Source organism: Pleuronectes platessa, chromosome 12, assembly GCF_947347685.1.
Source record: "Pleuronectes platessa chromosome 12, fPlePla1.1, whole genome shotgun sequence".
Lineage (NCBI taxonomy): Eukaryota > Metazoa > Chordata > Actinopteri > Pleuronectiformes > Pleuronectidae > Pleuronectes > Pleuronectes platessa.
The window spans coordinates 19,446,759-19,462,052 of record NC_070637.1 but is presented as its reverse complement, the minus strand read 5'-3'; the positions used below and the strand labels follow the sequence as shown (position 1 = coordinate 19,462,052).

General features: G+C 43.2%; 1 protein-coding gene across 1 annotated transcript in view; it reads right to left on the bottom strand.

Moving 5' to 3' along the window:
* Positions 1 to 15,294, bottom strand: part of LOC128453123 (ankyrin-3-like) — an 84,554-nt gene that overhangs the window by 34,504 nt on the left and 34,756 nt on the right. The window contains 16 exon segments of the mRNA XM_053435837.1: positions 2,911 to 2,983; positions 4,883 to 4,978; positions 5,137 to 5,235; positions 5,341 to 5,439; positions 6,282 to 6,380; positions 6,665 to 6,862; positions 8,193 to 8,291; positions 10,329 to 10,427; positions 11,837 to 12,034; positions 12,144 to 12,242; positions 12,353 to 12,451; positions 12,600 to 12,698; positions 13,386 to 13,583; positions 14,085 to 14,183; positions 14,752 to 14,850; positions 15,195 to 15,293. Coding sequence (XP_053291812.1) covers positions 2,911 to 2,983; positions 4,883 to 4,978; positions 5,137 to 5,235; positions 5,341 to 5,439; positions 6,282 to 6,380; positions 6,665 to 6,862; positions 8,193 to 8,291; positions 10,329 to 10,427; positions 11,837 to 12,034; positions 12,144 to 12,242; positions 12,353 to 12,451; positions 12,600 to 12,698; positions 13,386 to 13,583; positions 14,085 to 14,183; positions 14,752 to 14,850; positions 15,195 to 15,293 — 1,852 coding nt within the window.

Below are 15,294 nucleotides of genomic sequence, written 5' to 3'. Positions count from 1 at the left end.
ACACACTGTGTGTCACCATGGTCTCCATCCATTATTAAACATGTATCAACTCCAGAAGAAGGCAACCGTCGTGATGACGTTTTGAGGATTTCTAAGACACGTTCTGCTTTTATTGTTGTGTTAAAAATCGATCAATTGACTTCCCGTCTCTCTGGTTGTTTCTGTCTGACTTGACAAAACTGGAGAACGTTTAGCTCCCTGCTGCCCTCATACACCACACACGCAAGCAAACGCACGTATACACATACACAAACATAGACACACAACCCACGCACACACATGAACACAATTACACCCTCACACCCCTTGAAAATGTTAAAAGTGTCGACAAAGTATCGACAAACACTGAGTTTTTTACAAGAGAAACAATAAACAACTAAATAACACCATTAATATAAAGCGTGTATTAACTTCTATCTATCTTTATCCACTTAGAGAAGTAAACATTATGAAGGAGATACATTTTGGGAGAATAGGTTTCTCCTCCCACCAGTTCGCCTGAATAATAAATCTTGGCCCAAAAACTTACCTTTGTCCAATTCTGCCATTTTCACTGCTCTCTATTATTCTTTATATCCCTGAGTTTGTTTATCCTGTAAAACCTCCACACAGAGAGAATCCAGACTGTTTCAATGGTCCCTCCTGTGTTTATGCTGCTGGTGGAAAAAAGTTGCCCTCCTCTCACCCCACGCACTTCGCTCCACTCACACCGAGTTGCGCCCTTGTTGCTGGTGCGCACATCTCTCAACAACACACAACTCAACTTCCACTAAGTTTGTCTCTGCAGCGTAAAAATGAGGAAAAACGCGTCGGAGTTGAGCAGAAACTGAAACCATCTGACATCGCTGTCGGTTAATTCTCCGTCTTATTGGATTTACTGGGAGGACGCGTCGGTGCGTCCCTGCAGCTCAACAAGCAGCAGCGACAACACACCGCGGGCTGAGCAGCGTCACCAGAGGCTGATCCACGGTCAGCTGACACCGGGTTGGAGCAAAGGCACGGGAAGCCTCAGTGGAGGAGACAGGGACGAGTTTGGCTTCATGTCAAACTGGGAGTGAGGCTCCGAATATTCACTTCATTCATCACTCTGTCAACTTTACAAAAAATATTGAGCAACATCTCTCTGCTCAGCTCTTCCTTCCACACGTTGCACAAACAAGGAGTAATAGTTGCACAAGTCTGACATTAAGAACAATTATGCAAGAGATGTTTTAGTTTTATATATATATAGTGTTCTGTATACTGCAGGTTCTGCCTAGAGCACATAGAACTAGTGAATCTAGTCCTACAGGGATTATGGACATATACTCTACAGTGGGATGACAGTTTAGAGGGCAAGCAGGAGTTGAGGTGTTACTTAAGGTGGTAGTAGTAGTCTATAGAAAGCAAGGGGTGAGCGTGTGATGGAGCTCGCGCACACACACACACACAAACACTCGCTCAGAATTACACACTTCAACCTGCAGCCTAATAGGATTGACCTCCACCATATAGGATTAAACGGAGATGAGGAAACTATTTACTGCCACTTTCTCTCCCTCTCTCTCTCTCTCTCTCTCTCTCTCTCACACACAAACACACTCACACACAGCTCCAGAGATGATGATGAAGTTCAGGCGTGGACGCAGCAGCAAACAGAAACCAGTCTGGTTCTGGCCACACATCACAAATACAATAGTCGTGAATTACTTTTAAAGGTATTCTTGTTGAGAAACAATGATACCCTGAATCATCCATAAAGCATTGAGGAACTTTATCACGTAGCTGGAGCACAAACCTGATATGTGTGTGCGTGTGTGTGTAACTTGTTGAGTCTGGCTGTATCGCCTGACATAGAACCCCCCCCCCCCCCCCCCCCTGCAGAGCGACAGTCTATGAACAAGCTCATCAATTTTGCAGTCCTATCGGCTCTGTGGTTCCCAAACAAAGGACAGCAGCCTGAAACTGTGACGCCTGCACCACAAACTCCACAGTGCTGTTTGGCTCTGTGGTTCTACAGCAGATATTCTACTGACATTGATATTAATAATGCTATTAGTGCTAGTTTACATACAATAGGATTCTTTTGTTGATTATATGCAGCTCTCCTTATAGTCTATAACGTGAATTATGATGGGAGTCACGTCGGCCTAATTTGGATTCTCTAGCAGGAGCTCCTTCACTGCAGGGTCGGAGTCAGGATGAGACTTTACAAAGCGTCTTTGATAAAGAGCAGAATGAGACTTCTGATGTGCATGTGGTTAAAAATAACAAGTCCGTTTTTCTCAAGTAGCAGTGAAAATAACATCAGCAGTGTCAGTTAGTGAACAGAAACAGGACACTCAAAGCTGCCAGAGGAAAAAAAAAACCAAGACCAAATTTGAGGATAAAACAGTTTTAAAAAAGAACTGCTCAAAGTTTGCAGATGGATTTCTCGGACAAAATGGAAGATGCTGAGACTTGGGAGGGCTGGAATTACAGTAAATAAAACAAAAACAAACAAAGCACAAATAGAATATCTCCAGCTCTGTCCAGTCCATAAATAAGAGCAAAATAACAAAACAGACAAACCAACGTTGGGTGAGTTTGCTCTGATTCTGCTGCAGAGTCTATGAGAAGCAAAGCTGAATAGTAGAATGTTAAAAGCTCTTCAACAAAGGCAGGTTGTTAGTTCTGATGAACGTCTCAGGTTAAAGGAAAACAAACCAACAACAGAGCGGTGGAGTCAAGCTGTCGACAAATACCTTCGTCAACATCAGAGTAAGATTCCTCTTTGAGAATCTCTGGCACATTGGCCCGAACTGTGACGCACACACAGTGAAACATGCACATGTTAATGAAAACGGCAAACTAGTAAAAATGTATTTGATCTTAGCAACTAATTGTTGAAGTTGAGCAAATTAAAGAGAAGTTTCAAAGTTCTCTACGTACCTTCATCATCTGACATGTCGAGGAACTCGTTCATGGTCTCTGGAACATTGATCTTGTGTTTTTCTGATGCACTCTGTAAATGACAGAGAGATGCACAATTCAGTTTATTGTAAAATAAACATATATACCCCAAACGTATCCCTAACAGTCAGAGCTAGTTCTAATAGAAACCCCAAAGTTACAAAGCTGTAAATAAACAAATAAAATAATCATTTCAGATTGTCACATGACGCAGGGTTTTGCCTGTTTCCTGTATATTTACTCGTTGACATTTTCAACCTGAACCTTGAAACTAGACCCAGAACAATATGGATTTTGGGGGGGGCTGATCCCTATTCAAATATTAGGGAATAAAATGAATTGTTTGCGTAAAATGTAAACATATCATAAAAGTTTTGATATCGGCTGATATGAACGTTAATAATTATATATATATATAAAGTCTCATGTCCATTCATTTTATCTACCAATCAATAAACAAGTTGCGCTCCACTTGAAAGTATTCTTGCTGTATTGTTAAAGTTGCCAAAAATATCAACCCCCCCGCAGTACACTTTTGAAGTTTTCAGAATTTCACTTTCATCCAAACCAAAATCAGGGATCACATCTAGAAGGTCGGACAATATCACATCCCCTGAAAACGACTCAATGTTTCAGAGCCCACTGCGTCCATTAAGAACCAGGTCAGCAGTTACATTCCATCTTGTGTGAAGTGCGACCTTCACGTGTGTTTCCTGAACATTTAGCTGAATCCTAGTTGTGGCTCCTGTCCCGTTAAGAAGTAATAACAGGTGTTTGAAGGCCACATGGCCCCACACAGCTGAGCAGGTCCAGGTCCAACAGGGGAGTGAAACCACGAGGCCTCTGCTCAGTGAATAATACATCACTCAAACACACGAGCAGGGAAACGACCTTGATCCTTTACTTTCATCCCTATCGATAGAGACAGTTATGACTAATACACTTTGCTGCTGATAGTGCAGTATCCTCAGTGACCTCCCATCTCCTCACCCACTGTCCCCCCCTTCATCATACCACTGCCACGCTTTCTTTGCCACTCCCCCCCCCCCCCCCCCACTCACAGACACGTGTGTTGATCCGATCGCTGTTAGTGACCTGAGCTATTAGAGGAGAAACCTTAAGCTCCAATCTAAGCCCTCTCTCTCTCTCTCTCTCTCTCTCTCTCTCTGTCTGTCTCTCTCTCCCTCCCTCTCTCTCTCTCTTCACACAAGTGACACATGGTGGCTGACTGAGTGATTTGCTGGCGGATTTCCAAGGATTCACACACTGACCCAACCTCCAGTTTGCTGCTGCCTGACTGGCCAAGTTTTGGACAAAGAGTCGTTCACACAATTCACTTCAAAACAATATCAATACAGCCCCTGAACACAGGAGCATGTACTTGTTTCAGTCCAGTAGCGACAAATACTTCACATTTGCATTTTTAAGCATATCATAGTAGCTATTTTTTCTTGTTTCTTGCTTCTGATTGCAAATTAAAAATCGTTGCTGGTAAAATGCCAAAACATTTAAAAGTAGCAAATCATTAAAAGTGATGAAATTCGTCACAACGTTTTTTCTTAAGATCATGATTCTTTACAGTCAAAGTGTCTTTAAAAATCTATAACTGCCTGGAAGGTGAGAAATCATATGGAAAAAATACAATTTGAATCTACTGAAAATAAATAAATGATGCAAAAATATGACAAATGTAAATATGTATGTAGTAAAACAGGCAAAATGTATAGAATGTATCAAATATTCCGTAGCTGATGATGCTGGATTATTACTTTCTAAACATTTAAAACTTTTCAAGGATAAAGGTTACATTCATTCAGTGTCACATATATTGTAATGACCTGGCTCTCGTTTTCGGTCTAAGTACATGTTAAATAAAATATCCACAAGAATGGAGTAAGTTTGGAACATATTGGTGAAACCTTCAACCATGGACAGGAAAGCGGTGTCTCACCATGGTGGTTAGGTTCTCGTCCGTCATGGGCCTCAGAGTGTCCACCACAGAGATGTACCCGAGTCGATGGGCGACCGAGAGGGCAGTGTTCCCATTCTGAGCAGCGACACACAGAGAGAGAGTTATTCAGAGGAGGCGCACAGAAAACAAAAAGAGCATTCAGTGATTCGTCAAGCTCCGGCCCTGTTGGAGGGTGTGTGTGTGTGTGTGTGTGTGTGTGTGTGTGTGTACGACCAGTGTGTTTGTGCACTGACCACGGTGAGCTCGTTGGCCGAGGCCCCGTGCTGAAGCAGCAGGTTGATGATGTGGGTGTGGCCCTGCTGAGCCGCCTGGTGTAGAGGAGAGTATCCGTTCTGCACACACACACATGAACACAGTCGGCTTTAGAGAGGGAAAAAGATCTAGACAAAAACAGTTACACAAGAGGGTGCACTTGACATGTCGGTGAGTTTGTCTACCTTGGTTTTGCCGTTGATTCTGGCTTCGTTCTGCAGCAGGAAGTTTGCCATCTGTGCGTTGCCATAGTGACAGGCCACGTGCAGGGGGGTGTAACCCATCTGGATGGAGGAGAGAGAGGAGGAGGAGAGAGAGGAGGAGCAGACACATGAGCGGGCGAGTCGATGAAAGGACGGTTACGTGTGCGAGCTGACATCTTTCACGTCACAGATTCTGAGACAACAGACTGTTAATGTGCAAAGCTCATCTATAACAATTATTATTATCAGAGAAAAATAACAGTTTACATATGAAAAATAAATAATGTTATATTTCCCAGCATGCTATCTGATTCTAAAATCCCCTTTATAACGTCCAAACTACATCGCATGTCATGTCCCTGTTGAATAATGTGTGTGGTGCATAATGATAATGGAGATCAGCGAGTGAATAACCTGTTTGCTGTAAACAACTGTCCTGTCAGCACAAACAAAAACACACACACACACACACACACACACACACACACACACACACACACACACACACACAGACACACACACACACATACAGAGATAACCTTGTGTGAGCCCAACCTTCAGCCAGTACGTGTTTGAACGTGAGCAGCGTGCTATGAGGCCTGTGAGTGTTTGTGTATCAGTGAATGAAAGTAAATATTAGATCGTTTATGAGCTCATGTGGACGTGTGTGTGTGTGTGTGTGTGTGTGTGTGTGTGTGTGTGTGTGTGTTTGCTGCAGTGTGTGCTGCATCCGCAAAGACACAAACACCAGGCAATTTTTTATTAAGATGATAGCAGATGAATGTGTGCGAGTAGATTTTTCCATTTGCTGTTAATACATTGAAAAGAAAGTTCCATTGAAAATATAGAGTAAAACAGAATTAAAGATGATTATTTTGTGTGTGTGTTTGTGTGTGTGTGTGTGCCTTTGTGTGAAGCATTACCTTTGTATGTGGGTTGACATCAGCACCGTGGTTGAGAAGGACTTCTGCAACATTGACCTTGTCCTCCTGAGCTGCTAAATGAAGTGGTGTGAGTCCGCTCTGTACATGAAGGAAGGACACACAAAAACACGTGAGAACACGTAAATACATGTGTTACAGTGGGAACACATAACAGCACTGACACATGTTATCCTTCAGGAAAAAAGATGCTGAAAATCTTTTATTGTTTTTCTACTAATTTGATTGTAACCAGGTACAATTCAGAATCTGAATGATGAAACTAAATATTAGGGTTTATTGACTTCCAGATATAGATCATAAGAGAATTAGCAGCATAGAATACAGGTTAGGTACATGCACTTTAGCTTTTTGGCCGAGTTCACCTTATTGCACATGTTGACGTTGGCGTTCTTGGTCAGCAGCAGGGACACCAGGTCCACGCTGCCCTCCTGCGCCGCCAGGTGAATGGGACTGATGCCTTGCCGCGTCATGGCGTTGGTGTCTGCGCCGTACTCCAGCAGCGTGGTCCCGATGTCCATTTGGTTCTTCTTGGCAGCGATGTGCAGCGGAGTGTAGCCGTTCTGAGGGAGGGGAAAGAGACACAGGAGGGTGGATGAGCTCGGGGGGGGTGTCGTTTCATTCTACTGAGAAACTGTGGTTGTGCTCAGTGCTGCGCAAAATGGGTGTTTTGTTCTCTATAATGTACTTGATTCCATTCATTTAAAAAATAAAGAGACAGAGAATGGAGGAAACTATTGATGGTGTGATCTGTGGTTGGGCTTTATTCAACCCTCTGGGCAGCTCTGAGGTTCACAGAGAGGTGGGTTCAGCTTCAGTGAAAGTCAATGATTTGTACGAGAGTCATTTATTTTGAGTCCCTACTGTCACTTTGCATTGAGCACTAAATAACACAGCTACTACTTTCAAGCCATCCATCCCCTTTGAATGAAACATTATTTTCTCTCTTGGATTGTTAGGATCAATGAGACAAAGTTCACGAGTCAACATAATCTACTCAGTATCCTCCTGGCTCAGATATGTTTTGTGCAACTTGGTTATTATTCACTGCTGCGTCTGTGTGCGTGCAAATGCTGGTGTTCATCTCCTCTACTCCACACGGACGGATCCTGGTTCTCAAAATGCACTTAAATTACACCCAGCAGACCAATTGATAGAGGAGGAAACCGAAGGGAAAGGGCGGCAGGGAAGGAATGAGTAAGAGTGTAGGAGGGCAGGAGGCAAAGAAAAAGTAATAAATAGAAACAGATGAAGATGAAGCGAGAGAGAGAGAGAGAAAGAGAGAGAGAGAAAAAATGCAGTAAACAGAGCCAGCGAAAAAAGGGGAAGATCGAGCACAAAGACAAATTACTGCTGCAATCTTTGGTCTCCTCTTTCCAGATGTCTGTCTTGAAAAAAGGGGCATTTCCTGCCGTGCTCTACTCCCGTCATTCTGCTCGTTCTTATTCTGTGACTTCTCAAGCTGAACAGGGGCTGAACCACAACGACGTGTGATTGTGTGCGTCAGACATTATGAAAGCAGTAACTATATTAGTATTTTCTCTTGGCTTTGCCAGAGAGTTCACAACATTTGGGCGAGTGAGTAATTTATGACGCGTAGAAATCATCCGTCCGATCACACGAGCCCTCTGCTTCGGTTTTGGGAGAATACTCATGAAATCTAGCTGAATGTAAAGGAGATAATATTGCAAAAAGTTTGCTGAGCTCAGGAGAAAAAGCCACACACACACACACACACTCACTGTGTTATAAACAAGAAAGGGTGGAATGAGGAAAGGGGGAAGGTGTGTGATCTCCACGCACATTACATGAAAAACACTGTTAATGGTTAATGGCGGAGGCACTGGGATGGTTTCAGTGTGTGTGTGTGTTTATGTGTGTTTGTGCGGATACCTTGGCGGCAGCGTGCGGGGAAGCTCCCTGATCCAACAGCAGCAGCGCCACTCTCTGATTATCGTAGTGAGCAGCTACATGCAGTGGAGTTAGCCCACTCTATAACACCAACACCAACACACACACAAGGACACAAGCAACACAACAAGGAGTTAGAAGATTGCCAGAAAAGCACAAACACAAGTTAGAAGTTGGAAGCAAATAAAGGCGTGAGGAGAGATGGACGTCAGACTGATATTTAGTAAAGGAGACAGTTAAGAGCAAATACTTCAGAATTCAGAAAAAGAAGCAAAGGGAGAGAACAGCGTGTCCTTGATGTGCATCTCCAAAAATATCAGGTATTTTTAACCCCCTTTATTCAGCTAATAAGTAATAAGTGGGATTTTCAATCGCCTTGAACGAAAAATCTTTAATTACAACTACTCCTTTCTCCTTACAAGAAAATCAACGATATGCAACTACTTTTAATTTCAGAAGTTTAATTTCTTCACAATTCTCAAGAGCGATTTCAGGTTTGAAACGTCACACTGTTTCCGAAAATTAGTCGAGATATCACAAAATCATGTTTGCAATTAAAACATTGTAGTTAACGTCATATTTCCTTTTTTTCACAACACGGGTGGACATAGGCCTGAGAGTTAGATGATGGAGCCTCTGAGCCACATCCAAAGTATTTCATGCACACGATAGTAGCCAGCACTGAGTCAGCAGGATGCTCACTGAGCCACTGGAATGTCCCACTTACTCAACAGACACTTGAAATGACTCAGAAAACATGTGTCCCAGAACACGTCCTGATAATCCTCTGACCTGTTACGATTACAACTCTCGTGCTTTTGGTCAAAACGTTTATTTCATTTCTTCGTCTCTTGTCTTTCTTCTCATTTTAAAAGAGTTGAACTAAAGTAGGAAACTCTGGTTTTGCTCTAAGTTTAGACTGAGGATTACAATGGGACCGATTTGAGCGTGACACCAGCGAGCAGAGGTGAAAGCGTCATTATCATACCTGACCGCCATTATGTTAAACGCTCTCAGATGGTGGCACAGACACACACACAAGGAGCAAACACTGTTAGTCAGTGCCAGTAGGTCTGTGCTGAGTAAATGTGTCACTATGTGTGGGGATATAAAGAGCATTATACAGAGCAAATCTTTTTTTTAAGAAACAGGAGGAGCATCTGTTCAACCCCCCAACCTGCCGACCCATCCTCACAACCGCCACCAGTCCCCGTGTGCAGCTGCAGCTCGGAGGATTCATCTCAGACAGGATTCTGTTCACTCTCTCAGAGACAGGGTGGATAAGAGCGGGCGACAGAGAGACTCGCAGGATGATAAATGGACACATTATCTGAACGACTTCCTGATTTGGGGCCATTTGTTATCTCTCCAGAAATGTTTACGGTCTACAGCTCAATGACAGATCTTTACAAAGCTTCAGGAGCGGTCAACACTGCAAATGTATAAATGATTTGCTCATGCTTTACGCTTTGTTGTACATTACTAGTTTAGTGCACGTTCTAAACCATTGGCTGTTTGCTTGGACTGGGAGATTTGCTGGTTGCAGCTTTCTTTCTGAAACTGTAAAAGAGACTTGCAGCATTTGAGCCGAGGCAAATAAAGAGCTCAGTCCACATCAGCCTGAAGCTGCAGCTGCACAAAGCTGTTCACCTGTTTATTCAAAGCTCAGTGAAGCTTACTCAGTACACAGAACCCTGAGGTGGAGAATCAGTGGCGGATGTGATCTACAATTTCACTTTTGTTGATGAGTCTCAGCCGCTGTTTTATTAAAAGTTTATCGATAGCGAATGTATCACATTTCCAAATTGCACCAGATTCGACGTTAAACTTCTTTAGGCCCTAACAACACTGATGTCAAGTGTGAAGCCGAGTTCTCTCGATATGCAAGCCACAGACAGACAGACAGAGATTTCTGAATTATTAGTTTAGATTTTCTTCTATATAGGGGTCTTATTATTGCCAATAATCAATGATAGGACATCTTGCTGCTTGTTGCTTTTCAACATGATTAGTTTGTTAGTTCTCTCCAGCAGCAGCACATCTGAAAACATCCTTATACGTTGGTCAGGATTCTTCCCCTGACACTAACACGTGTTGTGAGCTCTCCACACATCGCACCTTTCCAGCAGCATCAGGCGCAGCTCTCTTCTGCAGCAGGAGACTGGCCACCTCCATCTTGCCGTACTTTGCTGCCACGTGCAGTGGACTGAACCCTTTCTGTTGGACACAAATTAATAAGCATCGTTAAAATGGACGACGGCAGAAAGATGAAAGAAAAGAGAGGAGGATTAGAGACGGGTGATAGGACAGGAAGTGAATATTTGTGAACTGCTTCATAAGGAAATCATTTTCGCTTAGTTGTAATGAACTTTGAAATGACAAAGATGCTGTGTTATTAAACGACAATTTAGTTTCTTTAACTACATCGTTGACTAACCTTTGACATGACACATTATAATTTTATCAACAGATAAAAGCTAAAGTATTTGTTGTAGAAGAGGTTTAACTTTGAAAAAAGGTTTGGGTTTGTTCAAATCCAGTTACATTTGATTTTCAGAATGAATTCACTTCATCGATAACAATGAAGTTCATGATGACCGGTTATTGGTCTAAGCTTTGCGATACCCTGAGAAACTCTTAGAATCTATAAACGGCTGCTGTACAATGTGATTGGGTTAATCTGGGCCTCCATCCTGTGTGTATGTGAAGATATTTAAAGACATTAGGTCAGATTGTCCACAGGAATGTGAGACTCCCACAGATTCTCATTCCACGCTCTGAAACACTTGGCCTCATTTTCGCCCCTGTTCACATTCCCTCCTCTTGCAGTTTACACAGTGAGTGATTGAGAGACGACAGACTGTTGGATAGAAATACACGTTTTTAAACGTTTTAAAATGAACCCACTTCTTTCATGTATTTTGTTTTTATAAATAAACATAAAAAAATGGGTCAAATTCGAGTTCTCATCCCCCATTTCCCTCCTCCCCAGGTTGGTATGACATAATTTCCCTGAGCAGGTGACTCGGGTGGCGTCCCAAAAGACGGCAGCAGCGGGTTTGACCTTCATTCATCTGCTCCACTGACAGAGGTCACCTTGAGAGACCGCCCCCAGCAACGTATCACACGTGCACAAACCGAGCACATGAAGTCGACTCTACAAGTCCCTGTGACCTTAATCTGGGCAATTAGACAGAAATAAATGACAATATGTTTCCATGGTTGACTGCACGCATGAGAAAACCCTCCTGAGGTGAAAGTCACTGGTTTAAATGACTTTGATATTACCTCTGACCTGAATGTGAACATTGTCAAAATGGTGTTAATCCACAACGTGACAGAAATTCACAATAGTTTGAACAGTGTCAGGAAGGTTATGGGTCTATAACAGGAGTCTATGAATGGTTTTATTAAGATGAGAGAATTTATCAGGAGCAACAGACTCCAGCTAATAAACACAATACAAGCTCCAAGGAGTCTGCTGGAAACAGAACAGCGCCCACTAGTGGACAGATTAGACACTGGAAAACTAGATTTTATTTTAGTGTTGGTTTTATCATTATAAAGAGAAAATATTCATCCCAGTTATTTTCTGCATTAATCTAAGGACCCTCCACCAGTCTTACCTTAGTGGCTGAGGAGAGCGAGGCTCCGTTATCCAGCAGCATGGCAGCAACGTCTTGGTGTCCTTCACGGGCGGCCAGGTGAAGGGGGGTGTAGCCTGAGGTGGTGGCGGCGTTGGCAGAGGCGCCGCACTGCAGCAGCTGTTGCACGATGTCGACTTTCCCCAGTCGACTGGAGATGTGCAACGCTGTCTGGTCGTCCTGCAGAGAAGGAGAAAAAAGTCAATTTGGCCCCAGGATTTGATCCTCGTTTGTTTTAGTTCTTTCTCCACCTGACACAGTGATTGATAATGGTGCTCAGGGCTCTGACCTTGGACTTGGTCTCCACCTTGGCGCCGTTCTTGAGCAGGTACTGGACGACGTCGGCCTGCCCCGCCCTGGCTGCCATGTGGAGAGCGGTCTCCCCCCGCTGGGAAAACACACAGTGACTGAATGTCAGTGGGAGCTTTTTATGTGCGGCGATGCAAGTTGAAAAAAATACTTAAAATGTAAAAACAACTGTATGAATGAGCTACTCACTACATTGGTGGTGTTGGGTGAGGCTCCGTGATGCGTCAGTGAATGGACGATGTTCTCATGACCCATGAAGGCTGCCACGTGGATGGGGGTCAGGCCAGACTATAGGGAAACAGACGTGATCCACATAGAAGTACTGTGAATATTTACCAGTAGAAGAAAAGCTGTGAATTCTGACACTGATAAGAAACGTGTGGTGTCCTGAGGAGGTCGTGAAGCAGAGTGAATGAGTGTCAGTGTGGTACAGTACCTCAGTGACGGCCTGGATAGACGCTCCGTGTTTAAGTAACAGCTCCATCACTTTCACTCTGTTCTTCTTGCAGGCGATGTGAAGTGGAGTGAAACCGTTCTGCACACACACAGAAAGAGGACATTTGTGTAAAGCCGAAAATATAAGGGATGATTTTTAATAGGCTTATACGTGAATTATCCGAAAATGTACGCAGTGCAATGGTCAAATGGTATTTTTTATATCTTTACATGTTAATGCCTCTGCCCTGTGGGTCTGTTTTCAGCCCTGTACATTTTTTTTGTTTTTGTTTTTGTTTATAAGCTACTCGATAGAGATCACGACCCACTTTGGTGAGGAGAGGCCTCAGGGGTCAAGAAAGACATTTTGGTGTGGATCTGGATCAGGGGGTGGATCCAGGAATGTTTTTATGACTTTCTTAAATATGGTGAGACAAGACTTGCAAGATAATAAATCATGAATCTTGATGAATACATAATAAGCCATGTTATCATTGATATCTATAACATGATACAATTTAAGGGGACTATTGGACCTTTGTGGAGGTATGTGCTCGTCTGACTGCCCCTCGAGTTATGTATTGATTTCATACATTATGTGTTATTCTTAAATAAAGGATCCATGTTTTTTTGCCAAGAGATCTTAAATGTTTTTAATTCAACAACAACATGAAACGATACTAGTTACTAATGATATGACTGTTGTCTTCAAAAACCATTATCTTCTGAATGCTTTTGGTCAATTTGACGATATGACTTTTCATTTTCAGCCCCTGTATATCCCTACCAGTGCCTTGGCGTTGGGGTTGGCCTTCTTGTCCACGATGAGCTTGGCCACCTTGTAGTGACCACAGTGGGCGGCGACGTGCAGCGCCGTCAGGTAGTCGTTGGTGACGTCGTCCACCGGCACGTCGTGCTGGAGCAGGAGCTGGACACAGCTCTGGTGGTCCCCCTGAGTGGCCATGTGGAGCGGTGACAGACCGTTCTACAGGTGGAGGAGAGAGGGACAGAAAGAGAGAGAAAGAGAGAGAAGAGAGACAAGAAAGAGACAAACACACGCAGACGGACACATAGACAGATGGACAGACACAGGAAGTTAGGGCGTGGCCTTGCGCTGCACTGAAAGACTGTGAAGGAAGCTACAGGAGCATTGTTATAACGAGGTCATTACAACAATGTCTATTTGGTTACACTGGTCGTCCTGCGTGGTCAAAGTGTGGAGCCACGCAGCGGAGACAGGCTGTTCTGGAGAGGTCGCACAGACGTTATGGAGACAATGCGACAGCAACAACAACAGACCTGCTATCTGATTGGTTAACAGATGTCAAATAGCTGTGTGTTATAAATCCAGTGTGGCCCTGTTTGAGTGAAATGTGATGGATTCTATTCTGTTTTACAAAAGTGGGATTAAAACGTGTGTTTGTGACCTTTCCTTCACTCATCTCATTAAAGCAGTGAATCCTGAATTGATCGTCCCAGTAGCTACCTTGGTCTTAGAGAGGAAAGGTGCTCCTCGGTCGAGTAGAATTTCTACCACCTGCTCGTGTCCGCTCCTCGCCCCACAGTGGAGAGGTGTCAGGCCGTCCTGAAACAGAAGAGGGAGGGCAAAGGTGTAGATAGCTCATCGGAAATATAAAACTTCACATGGTTTCTGTAGAGTCTCAAATATCAAATTCAAGCTCTTCTCAATGACCAAACATACTTGGATTGAGACAGGGGACATGGTTTATTAGTGTCACAACAATAATGAGAAATATCAGGCTTTTCAGAGGAGGGGAAATTAAAGAGAGAGTCTTATATGTATGAGTCTCTCTCTTTTGTGTTTCGATCTCTACATTTGCGACAATGCATACTGTAAAACCCATGTTCATTTATGTCTATTTTCAAGTTTTTTTCTCTAAAATTCACAAATTATATAGTATTTCAATGACCCTAGGGCTGCTTGAACTGTGGTTTGCTGTTTTTTCTCACAAATATCCTCACAAATCTTGACAAGAAACGTTAGACAAGACGGATTTAAAGACTTTTTTCCTGCAACACATGAAATAGGCAATAGGTAAAATTTTCACAAATACGCAGAATACAGAAAAATCTGCCTGATAAAACTTCCGCAAAATACCTCATCGCTCAGCCTCATTAGCTTTATCTCTCACCTTGGTCTTTGCATCAATTTTGGATCCCCTGTCGAGCAGCAGCTTGACCATGTTGCTGTTTCCCCTTTTTGATGCCACGTGAAGTGGTGTGATGTCGTTCTGAGGAAAAAGGAAGAAATCGATTTCAAATCACATGTGACGTTCAGGAATTACACGAAAGCTAAAATTATGTCTACCCATCTGAAAAGTTAATCCTATTGGACCACATGTTGTTGAGGCCTGCAAATTAATTGCAGTGCTCCCTGCTTACTGATTAAAGGTAAATAGTCATTTATTAGTCAGTGAGACAATGTAAATGTTATAACTACTCTGAAAAGTAAAAATGTCCTAAAAGGATATAAGGTCCTGACACTTTTCATAATTTACTATTTGCTCCTTTACTCTTGTTTACCTATACTCATGGTAATACTCCTCCCAGACAGCAGAGGTCAGACTAAACTCACCCGAGCCATGAAGTCCACAGCAGCTCCCCGGTTCAGCAGGAGCGTGGCCACGTTTATGTTGCCATAGTGAGCGGCGATGTGCAGGGGGGTGAAACCGCTC